The sequence below is a fragment of the Nerophis ophidion genome, linkage group LG15 (genome assembly GCF_033978795.1).
Source record: "Nerophis ophidion isolate RoL-2023_Sa linkage group LG15, RoL_Noph_v1.0, whole genome shotgun sequence".
Lineage (NCBI taxonomy): Eukaryota > Metazoa > Chordata > Actinopteri > Syngnathiformes > Syngnathidae > Nerophis > Nerophis ophidion.
Genome location: NC_084625.1, coordinates 39,718,172 through 39,733,554, shown reverse-complemented (window position 1 = coordinate 39,733,554; position 15,383 = coordinate 39,718,172). Strand labels below are relative to the sequence as shown.

At 38.0% G+C, this 15,383-nt stretch overlaps 1 protein-coding gene across 1 annotated transcript in view; it reads right to left on the bottom strand.

The window, feature by feature from the left end:
- Positions 1-15,383, bottom strand: part of kcnh2b (potassium voltage-gated channel, subfamily H (eag-related), member 2b) — a 329,910-nt gene that overhangs the window by 42,622 nt on the left and 271,905 nt on the right. The window contains exons 7-9 of the mRNA XM_061922161.1: positions 14,886-14,980; positions 14,646-14,786; positions 9,400-9,599 (exon numbers count right to left, since the gene is read on the bottom strand). Of these exons, the coding sequence (XP_061778145.1) occupies positions 9,400-9,599; positions 14,646-14,786; positions 14,886-14,980 (436 nt within the window). The remainder of the gene's footprint in view (positions 1-9,399; positions 9,600-14,645; positions 14,787-14,885; positions 14,981-15,383) is intronic.

Here is a 15,383-nt window from a genome sequence, read left to right as displayed (position 1 = left end):
GGAGCATAGGTTATTGGCAGCCTCTGTGCCATTTAATTTGCAGGAAAGAAGTGAGTTTAGGGTTGAATTGTCCATCCTCGTTTTATTCTCTGTCACTATCTTTTTTTGGACATTACTACTTGCCGTAGTTTTGAAGCAATGCATGATGGGACTCCGGATGTAGTATGTCAGTGTATTAACGTGCCGGCTGGAATAAACACACGTTGAGAAATAGCTCTGTGCCTGCCTACTTTATGGGTCATAGATAAACCTATGGATAACGGAGACATACAGTGGGGCAAAAAGTATTTAGTCAGCCACCGATTGTGCAAGTTCTCCCACTTAAAATGGTGACAGAGGTCTGTAATTTTTTATCATAAGTACACTTCAACTGTGAGAGACAGAATGTGAAAAAAAATCCAGGAATTTACATAGTAGGAATTTTAAAGAATTTATTTGTAAATTTTGGTGGAACATAAGTATTTGGTCAACCATTCCTCCCTGATGGAAGGAGGTTTTGTCTCAAAATCTCACGATACATGGCCCCATTCATTCTTTCCTTAACACGGATCAATTGTCCTGTCTCCTTAGCAGAAAAACAGCCCCAAAGCATGATGTTTCCACACCCATGCTTCACAGTAGATATGGTGTTCTTGGGATGCAACACAGTATTCTTCTTCCTCCAAATACGACAAGTTGATTTTATACCAAAAAGTTCTATTTTGGTTTCATCTGACCACATGACATTCTCCCAATCCTCTGCTGTATCATCCATGTATCCATTTTGCTATAAACTCAACTCGTCGTGTTTGGAGGAAGAAGAATACTGAGTTGCATCCCAAGAACACCACACCTACTGTGAAGCATTGGGGTGGAAACATCATGCTTTGGGGCTGTTTTTCTGCTAAGGGGACAGGACGACTGATCCGTGTTAAGGAAAGAATGAATGGGGCCATGTGTCGTGAGATTTTGAGCCAAAACCTCCTACCATCAGTGAGAGCTTTGAATGGTTGACCAAATACTTATTTTCCACCATAATTTACAAATAAATTCTTTAAAATTCCGACAATGTGAATTTCTGGATTTTTTTTTCCACATTCTGTCTCTCACAGTTAAAGTGTACCTATGATGAAAATTACAGACCTCTGTCATCAGTTTAAGTGGGAGAACTTGCACAATCGGTGGCTGACTAAATATTTTTTAGCCCCACTGTATATAATAGTCTCCATCTTGTTGTGTGTGTAGTTGCGCACTGAGCTCCAAAAGCCGTAGATGTTATAACGTGACTGGGCCGGCACCCTGTTTATATGGAGAAAAAGTGCACGTGACGACAGGCGGTCCTCACTCAGGTCCTCAATTCGGGAGAAAATGGTTGTCCCGGGATATTTTCGAGAGAAGCACTGAATTTCGTGAGTCTCTTGGAAAATTCAGGAGGCTTGGCTAGTATGAAATACGGTAATATATGTATGATTCCTGCTGAAATCATATTAAGATCGGTTTCGGACTCAAGGTTCCAATATTGGTATAATAGCGTAAATGAAGAAGTTGTATCGGGACATCCTTTGTTGGAAGTTTGGTATGTGAGTTGACATGTGTTTACCTGAAAAACTGATATCAGGTGATCCATTTCTGGTATCAGTCACATGACTGCCACATGACTAGCACTCCTCAATGTTTCCTTATCAAACACAAAGCTATATCGTACATTCAAAGTGAGATAACAAAACAAATCATAGAATAAGTCATAGTGTAGCGCAGGGGTCACCAACCTTTTTGAAACCAAGAGCTACTTCTTGGGTACTGATTAATGTGAAGGGCTACCAGTTTGATACACACTTAAATAAATGGCCAGAAACAGCCAATTTGCTCAATTTACCTTTAATAAAAAAATCTATATATATATATAAAAAAATGGGTATTTCAGTCCGTCATTTCGTCGTACATTTTTTTTACTTTTACGGAAGGTTTTTTGTAGAGAAGAAATGATGAAAAAAACACTTAATTGAACGGTTTAAAAGAGGAGAAAACAGGAACAAAAATTTCAATTAAATTTTGAAGAATAGTTTATCTTCAATTTTGAATATTTGAAATTCAAAATTCAACAGAAAAAAAGAAGAGAAAAACTAGCTAATTCGAATCTTTTTGGAAAAAAAAAAATTGTGGAACATCATTAGTAATTTTTCCTGATTAAGATTAATTTTAAATATTTTATGACATATTTTAAATAGGTTAAAATCCAATCTGCATTTTGTTAGAATATATAACAAATTGGACCAATCTATATTTCTAACAAAGACAAATCATTATTTCTTCTAGATTTTCCAGAACAAATATTTCACAAATATTCTTCATGTAAAAAACAGAAGCTAAAATGAATAATTAAATTAAAATGTATTTATTATTCTTTACAATAATACAAAAAAAATACTTGAACATTGATTTAAATTGTCAGGAAAGAAGAGGAAGGATTTTAAAAGGTAAAAAGGTATATGTGTTTAAAAATCCTAAAATAAATTTTAAGGTTGTATTTTTCTCTAAAATTGTCTTTCTAAAAGTTATAAGAAGCAAAGTAAAAAAATAAATGAATTTATTTAAACAAGTGAAGACCAAGTCTTTAAAATATTTTCTTCGATTTTCAAATTCTATTTGAGTTTTGTCTCTCTTAGAATTAAAAATGTCGAGCAAAGCGAGACCAGCTTGCTAGTAAATAAATACAATTTAAAAAATAGAGGCAGCTCACTAGTAAGTGCTGCTATTTTTAGAACAGGCCAGCGGGCGACTCATCTGGTCCTTACGGGCTACCTGGTGCCCACGGGCACCGCGTTGGTGACCCCTGGTTTAGCGTGTGGACAATCCACTTGTGTACTTTACTGCGTGCGACACGACACAAGGACGTATGAAGATGACCTTAAATCAAGTGTAATCTGCTCGTGTCAGCAGAACTGAGCTATGTGACATGTCTATGATTGCACTGGTATATGTGTCGCACTCGCGTGTGTGTGTGTGTGTGTGTGTGTGTGTGTGTGTGTGTGTGTGTGTGTGTGTGGAGTGTCACAGCTGCGTCAATGCAATCTTGCCAGTGGTAACGAGTGGAGGATGCAAGCCCACGTTTTTCTGTGACTAACAAAGTTCACACAGAGTTCACCGTGTACAGGGAGTTGATCGGCCGATGTTGTGATGTATCAACATGATTGACAGCTGTCATTCTTACATCCTTACACCCGCAACATGCTGCCTGTGCGCTCAGAAATAGGAATTACTTGATCAGTAGTCATGCATGTTGCATTCTTGAAGGGTTTCATTTAATGTGTTGAAGACTCGTCTTCTTGGTTTGTGTCGAGCATTGCCAACTCCGGGTGGGCTGATCCATCCTGATATCTATAGTCGCGATACCAACGCTAGTATCAAATTTACATCACTATAAGCATTTTAAGATGGAGGATTTCCAATTATCCTTTTGTTCATGTTTAGTAATTTATTTTCTTACATGATTGTGTTGTTTATAGTGTCGAATAGAACAAAATTTAAATAATTAGATAAGTACTTAAATATCCATCCATCCATTTTCTACCGCTTATTCCCTTTTCGGGGTCGCGGGGTACTTAAATATATCATTATTTATTTAAATTATTTTATAATTTAATTACTGATTTCAATATTTAATAAACTATTTAATCATTAAATTAATTACTGATTTCCTCATTTTTCCATTTATTTAATTATTTCACGAATATTTGTATCAGCACTCCATTAATTTAATTAAACTGCCAAACAATTAAACAATGTATTATACATTTGCATATAAAAAGTAATGAAAACTTTAATAGCACATTCATGTATCTATTTTAATCATAATTATTTAATAACATATTTAAGTTATTATTTTGTGGTTTATTTAGTTAATTTTGTCCCATTTGACCCTCCATATTTGTTGTATTGTTGATATTATATTCATATGTTGGGAATAAATTGTGCTTAGAGGGCATGAAGAAAACCCAAGGATTTGCATGCCAGTCATTTGTAATTTTTTTATGCTGTTTAATAATAAAATTTACAATACAAAATAAATAAAAATGAAATAAAAATTATATATATATATACATATACATATATATATATATATATATATATATATATATATATATATATATATATATATATATATATATATATATACAAACACCATTTCCATATGAGTTGGGAAATTGTGTTAGATATAAATATAAACGGAATAAAATGATTTGCAAATCCTTTTTAGGGACGGCGTGGCGCAGTGGAAGAGTGGCCGTGCGCAACCCGAGGGTCCCGGGTTCAATTCCCACCTAGTACCAACCCCGTCACGTCCGTTGTGTCCTGAGCAAGACACTTCACCCTTGCTCCTGATGGGTGCTGGTTGGCGCCTTGCATGGCAGCTCCCTCCATCAGTGTGTGAATGTGTGTGTGAATGGGTAAATGTGGAAGTAATGTCAAAGCGCTTTGAGTACCTTGAAGGTAGAAAAGCGCTATACAAGTACAACCCATTTATCATTTATTTATATTCAGTTGAATGCACTACAAAGACAAGATATTTGATGTTCAAACTCATAAACTTTTTTTTTTTTTTTTGCAAATATTTTGCAAATAATAATTATCATAGAATTTCATGGCTGCAACACATGCCAAAGTAGTTGGGAAAGGGCATGGTACATCACTTTTTCTATTAACAACACTCAATAAACGTTTGGGAATTGAGGAAACTAATTGTTGAAGCTTTGAGAGTGGAATTCTTTACCATTCTTGCTTGTTGTACAGCTTAAATTGTTCAACAGTCCGGGGTCTTGTTGTCGTATTTTACGCTTCATAATACACCACACATTTTCGAAGGGAGACATGTCTGGACTGCAGGCGGGCCAGGAAAGTACCCGCACTCTTTTACTACGAAGCCACGCTGTTGTAACACGTGGCTTGGCATTGTTTTGCTGAAATAAGCAGGGGCGTCCATGATAACGGTGCTTGGATGACAACATATGTTGTTCCAAAACCTGTATGGACCATTCAGCATTAATGGTGCCTTCACTGATGTGTAAGTTACCCATGCTTTGGGCACTAATACACCCCCATACCATCACAGATGCTGGCTTTTGAACTTTGCGCCTATAAAAATCCGGATGGTTATTTTCCTCTTTGTTCCGGAGGACACCAGGTCCACAGTTTCCAAATATAATTTGGAATGTGGTTCGTCAGACCACAGGACACATTTCAACTTTGCATCACTCCATCTTAGATGAGCTCGGGACCAGCGGCGTTCCTGGGTGTTGTTGATAAATGGGTTTTGCCTTGCGTAGCAGAGTTTTAACTTGCACTTACAGATGTAGCGACCAACTGTAGTTACTGACAGTGGTTTTATGAAGTGTTCCTGAGCCCATGTGGTGATATCCTTTACACACTGATGTCGTATTTGATGCAGTACCGCCTGAGGGATCAAAGGTCCGTAATATCATCGCTTACGTGCATCGATTTCTCCAGATTCTGTGAACCTTTTGATGATTTTACAGACCGTAGATGGTAAAATCCCTAAATTCCTTGCAATAGCTCGTTGAGAAATGTTGTTCTAAAACTGTTCGACAATTTGCTTACAAATTGGTGATCCTCACCCCATCCTTGTTTGTGAATTACTTAGCATTTCATGGAAGCTGCTTTTATACCCAATCATGGCACCCACCTGTTCCCAATTAGCCTGCACACTTGTGGGATGTTCCAAATAAGTGTTTGATGAGAATTTCTCAACTTTATTAGTATTTATTGCCACCTTTCCCAACTTCTTTGTCATGTGTTGCTGGCATCAAATTCTAAAGTTAATGATTATTTGCACAAAAAAAACATGTTTGTCAGTTTGAACATCAAATATGTTGTCTTCGTAGCATATTCAACTGAATATGGGTTGAAAAGGATTTGCAAATCATTGTATTCCGTTTATATTTACATCCAACACAATTTCCCAACTCAAATGGAAACGGGGTTTGTAGATCTTTGCACAGTCCTGTTATATAAATTGTTTATTTATTTCAATACATTTTTTGTTGAGTCACTGTGATGTGCTTCGTATCAACATGCTATTAGCATAAATGTCATGTGTTATATTTTTGCTAATCCTACGCTAAAAGCTCACTCCTGTTACTTTCAGTCCTGTTATTTAAATCTTTAGCTTGAGATGGGCCGTTATTCATTTTTTTAATTGCATTTTTAAAATTAAGCGTTGAAAAAAATATGAACATTATTTATGTATTTTTGAAAGAAAATGGCACTCATTTAGTGGATTGGCTTATGTAAAAAAAAAAAGAATAATTGTAATTTTTGTTGATATTTTTTACATTATCACACCGTATATTGTTTTATTTATTTTAGACTTAGACTTCCTTTTTATTGTCATTCAAATTGGAACAATACAGTACAGAAAAGAACAACATTTTGTTGCATTAGCTCATGGTAGTGCAGAGTAAAAAATCAATAAGGTGCAGATATAAATAAATAAATTACTGTACAGATAAATATGTTGCTCTTATTCATATGCATCCACGTCTATGGCTGTATGTTATATTGTCTTTTTATTCCAGCGAGTTAATCCATTTTGGGGGGAATTAAGGGGATAAGTATGATGCGTTCAAGAGTCTTACTGCCAGAGGGAAGAATACTATGTACAATATTCGCAAATTTGTTGATGATAAAAAAAAAAATGCCTAATCATAATCAGTTTGATTATAATTCCTTGTAGTCTGATTATAATCACGATCAACAAATGAAAGGCAAATTGATTTAATGATCTTAAAGAATTCCAAGTAAAAAGTGTGAGTAACAGTATTGGTATCAGCAATAAAGGCCTTATATCAGACCTGGGCAAATTAAGGCCCGTTAAGCTTTTCAATTTGGCCCGACGAACATTCCCAAATAATTTTTTTCGATCTTTAAGATGTAAACTGTAGTTGCCATTATTATGTGCAGTGATGTTTTCAAATGACCGTGAGTCTTGAACTATACAAAGTATTTCAATGGTTGGAATCAGCGCTTTTGCATTATGTAGTAGTTACTATGGTCATCTAATTAGTTACCATGGTCATCTAATTGTCATGTCTTTTGATCATGTCTTGTTTGGCTATGTTCTGTTGACCTTTGGACTCTTTAAGTTCCTGTTTTTTTTCACTCCCTTGTTTTGTTGCCATGGTTGCAAATTACATTCACCTGTCTCTGATTAGTGTCCGGCCGCTCACTAATCAGAGTCATTATTTAAGCCTGCCATTGCCAGTCAGTCGGCCTGGCGTCATTGTGTTCTTTTTATGCTCTGTCTATGCTAGTTTTTCATGCCAAAGTCCATGCTGCTCTTGTCAAGCAACAGTAAGTGTATTTTTTTTCATGTCCAAAGTTTAGTCTTAGTGTTAGTTTTGTTTCCTTTCTCAAGTTGTGCTTTCGCCTTTTTGTTTTCACCTTTTCTAAATTAATTAAATCATGTTTATACCCCCACGCCATGCCCCAAATAGTCCGTCTGCTTTCCTGGGAGAACGACCCCGCAGCAAGCTGCTACCCCCCCCCATAATGACACTAATTAGTTACTATGGTTATCTAAACCACAGCAGCTCAGACGAGGCATCAAGCAGTGTGGGTGGGGAGCGTTTCTACAGTCTTTCCAGAGTGGCCAGCCTGAAATGCGGGTGTCAGGGACAGACGCGGAGGAGATTTTACCAACAAAGTTCGAAAGCTTAGTGATGTATCAGATATATCAGATTGTAGGTGTTTTTGTTTTTTTACCAGTCACGTTCATATTTCACTGTTTTTTGCATTTTTGTTGCGTTTCGCTTGATTGTAAAATATGTCGATCGAGAGGGGGGTGTGACATTCATATTTTGTCAATATTCAGTGTTTTATCCTTCATAGTTAATCTTGTAAATCCTGCATTGTTTATTTCTATGTACATTCTGGGTGTCTCATTCAGTAAAAAATAAATAAATTCCATTCTGTTTTTTTGAGGCAGTCTGTCATAACGTTTTTTGCATTCAATCGGATACAGTTCGGCAGAAAAGTATTTAGTCAGCCACCGATTGTGCAAGTTCTCCCACTTAAAATGATGACAGAGGTCTGTAGTTTTCATCATAGGTACACTTCAACTGTGAGAGACAGAATGTGAAAAAAAATCCAGGAATTCACATTACAGGAATTTTAAAGAATTTATTTGTAAATTATGGTGGATAATAAGCATTTGGTCAACCATTCAAAGCTCTCACTGATTGAAGGAGGTTTTGGCTCAAAATCTCACGATACATGGCCCCATTCATTCTTCCTTAACACGGATCAATCGTCCTGTCCCCTTAGCAGAAAAACAGCCCCAAAGCATAATGTTTCCACCCCCATGCTTCTACAGTAGGTATGGTGTTCTTGAGATGCAACTCAGTATTCTTCTTCCTCCAAACACGACGAGTTGAGTTTATACCAAAAAGTTCTATTTTGGTTTCATCTGACCACATGACAGTCTCCCAATCCTCTGCTGTAGCATCCATGTATCCATTTTGGTACAAACTCAACTCGTCGTGTTTGGAGGAAGAATAATACTGAGTTGCATCCCAAGAACACCATACCTACTGTGAAGCATGGGGGTGGAAACATCATGCTTTGGGGCTGTTTTTCTGCTAAGGGGACAGGACGACTGATCCGTGTTAAGGAAAGAATGAATGGGGCCATGTATCGTGAGATTTTGAGCCAAAACCTCCTTCCATCAGTGAGAGCTTTGACTGGTTGACCAAATACTTATTTTTCACCATAATTTACAAATAAATTCTTTAAAATTCCTACAATGTGAATTCCTGGATTTTTCTTTCACATTCTGTCTCTCACAGTTGAAGTGTACCTATGATGAAAATTACAGACTTTTGTCATCATTTAAAGTGGGAGAACTTGCACAATCGGTGGCTGACTAAATACTTTTTTGCCCCACTGTATTATTGTGAGGTTTTGTATCAGTGTTCCTAAAAATAAACATACTGGCCACCAGACACTTTTTTTTCCTCTAAATTTGTCCCTGAGTCAAAATAATTGCATTGGCCTACCTTATTCCATAACAAATGTGCAGCCCTGGTTTGCACAGTGAATTTTTCAATACAATTTCAATACTTTTGGTATGGGATTGATACCGCAAATTGCAGTATCGCCAACACTCGTTTGCATGAGATGGAGTGTGTGTGTGCTATTTATGATACTTACATCATTCCTATTTTCCCTGATGTTGTCGGACCATGCATGCTGAGACAAAGTCTTCCAATCATCCTATTAATGTACAACGCAGGCTCAAAAATACTCCTCTGGCCTTTCTGTGCGTATTCATGCGGAACGTCACTCAATTTGATGCGCAGACTTGGCGTAACACGCGCTTGGCGCATGCGGCTCAGGAGTACTCACAGCGTTCATGTCGATGCCGTTAGTGTAGGACCAGGCGTGTTGGAAGTACTCCTCCAGACGCTGACGGAGCGGGTTGGGAATCTGGTGGAAGCGGATGAACTCCCTCACTCGAAGCATCTGAGTATGGTAGCGCGCCGTCCCAGAGTACAACCGCTGGATGATGGCTGAGACGTTCCCGAAGATGCTGGCGTACATCAGAGCTTTGTGGGAGAGGCAAAAATGATAAATAAAGAACATTAGCAGGATGTTTGCCATGTTTCATATGTAAGATTCCACTTCATGTCCTAATGAGTCCTACACATTCAAAGCTTTGTGCTTGACACCCTCAACATGGCCGTGTGAGGAAAGCTAGCTTAGTTTAGTTTAGTCTTTATTTGAAGGGAAACATTAAAGGCCTACTGAAACCCACTACTACCCACCACGCAGTCTGATAGTTTATATATCAATGATGAAATATTAACATTGCAACACATGCCAATACGGCCTTTTTAGTTTACTAAATTGCAATTGTAAATTTCCCGGGAGTTTTGTCTTGAAAACGTCGTGTAATGATGACGTGTACGCAAGACGTCACGGGTTTTTAGGAAGTATGAGCGCTGCGCACACACACAGCTAAAAGTCGTCTGCTTTAACCGCTTAATTACACAGTATTTTGGACATCTGTGTTGCTGAATCTTTCGCAATTTGTTAAAATTAATAATGGAGAAGTCAAAGTAGAAAGATGGAAGTGGAAAGCTTTAGCCTTTAGCCACACAAACACACGGTGATTCCTTGTTTAAAATTCCCGGAGGTGAAGCTTTACTATGGATCAGAGCGGTTAAGCGAACATGGTTCCCAACCACTTGGTAACCGGCCGGTTTCGGTGAGAAAATTGTGGTAAAAAGTCGCTTCTTACCGGACATCAGCTGAGCTTGCGCCGTCTATACAACTGCCGTCGACTTCCCACAGAGACTGGCGTCAGGACACCCGTGGACAAACCCCTCTGACTATCAGGTACTACTAAACTCACTAAAACACTAGCAACACAATAGAAAGATAAGGGATTTCCCAGAATTATCCTAGTAAATGTGTCTAAAAACTTCTGAATCCGTCCCAATGCAATTGCCTTTTTTTTTTTAACTTGATTTTTTTTTTTTCTAGCCCTTCGCTATCAATATCCTCAAACACGAATCTTTCATCCTCGTGTAAATTAATGGGGAAATTGTCGTTTTCTCGGTCCGAATAGCTCTTTTTGTTGGAGGCTCCCATTATAAACATTGTGAAGATGTGAGGAGCCCTCACACGGGTGACGTCATCAACTGCGATTTCCGGTAAAGGCAAGGCTGTTTTATTAGCGACCAAAAGTTGTGAACTTTATCGTGGATGTTCTCTACTAAATCCTTTCAGCAAAAATATGGCAATATCGCGAAATGATCAAGTATGACACATAGAATGGACCTGCTATCCCCGTTTAAATAAGAAAATCTCATTTCAGTAGGCCTTTAAGCTCAAAGACAGATATGTTCTGTACCGAAATATAAAAGCTAAATAGCTAATTTCCATATGCGGTCCCTTGCTACCTAAATTAAAGGGATACAAAAATCATGCAATAAAATTATGACAATAACATCATACCATATCACGTAATCAAATTAAGAAAAGTCATAAAATGCCCCTTTATGGACACATACTTATTATACAATACAACCACATCTCATTTACATCATCACACAAAGACAATACATGCTCTTGTTCACATCTGTCATCATTTGTAAAAAAACAACCATGATTTTAACAGACACACCTCAAAATTTACAACAAAAATGCTGTCATGGATAAATATAATACTCATTACGTTGATCTGTCAAACACAGTGGCCACCTTAGTGACCGTGTGAGCAGTTTTGATTGCTCCAAAACCACTTTTCAACATCAATTGTAAATGAAGACTAATTTGTTAAACTTTTCAAGTTTGTTATGAGGTCGTTCCATTCCTTTATGTCAGTGGTTCTTAACCTTGTTGGCGGTACCGAACCCCACCAGTTTCATATACGCATTCACCGAACCCTTCTCTAGTGACAAATAAAATATATATTTTTTCAAATTCAAGACAAAGTAGTATGTTTTTGGTACCACTTTAGTATGGGGAACATATTCTAAGTAACAAAGACTTCATTTAGAGTTATTTGGACACAAGGGGAACATATTCTAAGTAATAAAGACTTAATTTAGAGTTATTTGATTAGGGTCAGGGTTAGAGGGTTAGGGTTATTATAAAGCCATGCCGAATAAGGCATTAACAAGTACTTAATAATGACTAGTTAAAAGCCAGTATGTTACTAATACATTTGCATGTTAATAAGCAACTAATTAATGGTGAATATGTTCCCCATACTAAAGTGTTACCATGTTTTTTTTTCTACTGGTGCACAGAATGAACCGTGCATGAACATCACCTTGTTCAAAAAAACAAAACCAAAACAGTGCATAAACTCACAACAAATTACACACCTGCACATCTGTCAGCTGATAGGGAGAGGTTTGTATTTACAAGATGAGTCGGGTGTGTTTTCACCTCCGCCGAACCCCTGAGGCCGACTCACCGAACCCCTAGGGTTCGATCGAACCCAGGTTAAGAACCACTGCTTTATGGCTTTGTATGAAAAGGCTGATTGTGCGAAAGATGATTTACATCTGGGTACGCTAGAAGTTATTGGAAACCCAACACAGCCATGACATTTAGTTCTTTACAAGCGTATGTAAACTTTTGACCACGACAGTAATACTTCCACCAGAGGACAAATATTACAATTGGGTTTAAATAGTTTATTCTAAACAACCCTGTGACAGTCATGTGACTGCACCAGGATATGAGGGTCCCAAAACAGCTGGTTGGCAAGCTAACACATTTCTAAAAGCTTATTTTTAACTATTTAAGATTATTTTAAATTTGACCAATTCTAATACAAACCCCGTTTCCATATGAGCTGGGAAATTGTGTTAGATGTAAATATAAACGGAATACAAATCATTTTCAACCCATATTCAGTTGAATATGCTACAAAGACAACATATTTGATGTTCAAACTGAAAAACTTTTTTTTTTTTGCGAATAATCATTAACTTTAGAATTTGATGCCAGCAACACTTGACAAAGAAGTTGGGTAAGGTGGCAATAAATACTGATAAAGTTGAGGAATGCTCATCAAACACTTATTTGGAACATCCCACATTTGTGCAGGCTTATTGGGAACAGGTGGGTGCCATGATTGGGTATAAAAACAGCTTCCCAAAAAATGCTCAGTCTTTCACAAGAAAGGATGGGGCGAGGTACACCCCTTTGTCCACAACTGCGTGAGCAAATAGTCAAACAGTTTAAGAACAACATTTCTCAAAGTGCAATAGCAAGAAATTTAGAGATTTCAACATCTACGGTCCATAATATCATCAAAAGGTTCAGAGAATCTGGAGAAATCACTCCACGTAAGCGGCATGGCTGAAAACCCACATTGAATGACCGTGACCTTCGATCCCTCAGACGGCACAGTATCACAAAAAAAAAAAAAAAAAAAAAAAGATCTGTAAAGGATATCACCACATGGGCTCAGGAACACTTCAGAAAACCACTGTCACTAAATACAGTTTGTCGCTACATCTGTAAGTGCAAGTTAAAGCTCAACTGTGCAAAGCGAAAGCCATTCTTCAACAACATCCAGAAACGATCTCTGGGCCCGAGATCATCTAAGATGGACTGATGCAAAGTGGAAAAGTGTTTTGTGGTCTGACGAGTCCACATTTCAAATTGGTTTTGGAAATATTCAACATCGTGTCATCCGGACCAAATGAGAAGCGAACCATCCAGACTGTTATCTAAGCGCCGTCTTTTTCATGGACACCCCTGCTTATTTCAGCAAGACAATGCCAAACCACATTCAGCACGTGTTACAACAGCGTGGCTTCGTAAAAAAAGAGTGCAGGTACTTTCCTGGCCCGCCTGCAGTCCAGACCTGTCTCCCATCGAAAATGCGTGCCGCATTATGAAGTGTAAAATACGACAGCGGAGACCCCGGACTGTTGAACGACTGAAGCTCTACATAAAACAAGAATGGGAAAGAATTCCAACTTTGCAACTTTTGGTGCTGATAAAAAAGCCCTGCCTTTACCGGAAGTCGCAGACGATGACGTCACACATGTGACGGCTCCTCACATCTTCACAATGTTTATAATGGGAGCCTCCAACAAAAAGAGCTATTCGGACCGAGAAAACGACAATTTCCCCATTAATTTGAGCGAGGATGAGGATAATTACAGCGAAAGACTAGAAAAAATAAATAAATAAATAAAGTAAAAAAAAAAAAAAAGGCGACTGCCTTGTGAGCGATTCAGATGTTTTTAGACAGCTTTACTAATATAATTCTGGGAAATCTCTTATCTTTCTATTGTGTTGCGAGGGTTTTAGTGGGATTATATAGTACCTGATAGTCGGAAGGGTGTGTCCACGGGTGTAGTGACACAAGTCTTTGAGGGAATTAGTTCCAGCAGCAGCAGCACGGCAGAAGTTCCGCTGATCTCCGGCAACAGGCGACTTTTTACCACAATTTTGTCACCGGAACCTGCCGGTTGACAAGTGGTCGGGATCCATGTTCGCTTGACCGCTCTGATCCATAGTAAAGCTTCACCTCCGGGAATTTTAAACAAGGAAACACCGTGTATTTGTGTGGCTAAAGGCTAAAGCTTCCCACCTCCATTTTTCTACTTTGAGTTCTCTATTATAAATTAAACAAATTGCAAAAGATTCAGCAACACAGATGTCCAAAATACTGTGTAATTGCGCGATGAGAAGAGACGACTTTTAGCCGCTAGTGGTGCTGCGCTAATATGTCCCCTCCAATTCGAGACGTCACGCGCACGCGTCATCATACGTTTACAACAAGAAACTTGGCGGGAAATTTAAAATTGTAATTTAGTAAACTAAAAAGGCCGTATTGGCATGTGTTGCAATGTTAATATTTCATCATTGATATATAAACTATCAGACTGCGTGGTCAGTAGTAGTGGGTTTCAGTAGGCCTTTAAATAAAAAATAAAAAAATCATATTATGACCCCTTTAATGCGCCTTATGAATGAAAAAAGACCTGAAAAGATCCACTCATCGGCTGTGCGCTTTTTGATCCGGTGCGCCCTATGGTCCGTAAAATATGGTACATTTCAACACAAAGTGGGCCTAAAGTTGTTTTGTGTTTGTTTGCGCGTTGAAAGCTACTTACATCCTATGAGCATGACGCAGATGGAGAAGATCTTCTCTGAGTTCGTGTTCGGGGAGACGTTTCCAAAACCGACGCTGGTCAGACTGCTGAAGGTGAAGTACAGAGCCGTCACGTACTTGTCTTTGATGGAAGGCCCTGAACCTGAAGCACCAGAGAAGTTTTGTTCATAACACAAACATCATTTGTCCATATTGTGTCCTTCCTTTCTGATAACACTAATTACTAAACTATTTACAATACCTGGGATGGAATCATTGAAGGTTTTTCCAAGTTGGTCCCCCAGCGTGTGAAGCCACCCAATGGAGCCATTCCTCTCGACATTACCTATAGCATACCTGGAAATGATAAAGTATAAAAAAGAATTGTTTGCATTTTTTGGCCTAAATTTAGCATTTTCAGGCATAAAACTAGCTTTATAAAACCTAAAATAGCAAGACTGGAGTGTTATGGGCCACTTTATGAGATGATGGCTCCTAAAGTCCATACAGTATTGGTCTGACCTAGGGCTGCGAATCTTTGGGTGTCCCACGATTCGATTCAATATCGATTCTTGGGGTCACGATTCGATTCAAAATCGATTTTTTTTTTCAATTCAACACGATTCTCAATTCAAAAACGATTTTTTTTCCCGATTTAAAAGGATTCTCTATTCATTCAATACAAAGGATTTCAGCAAGATCTACCCCAGTCTGCTGAAATGCAAGCAGAGTAGTAGATTTTTGTAAAAAGCTTTTAGAA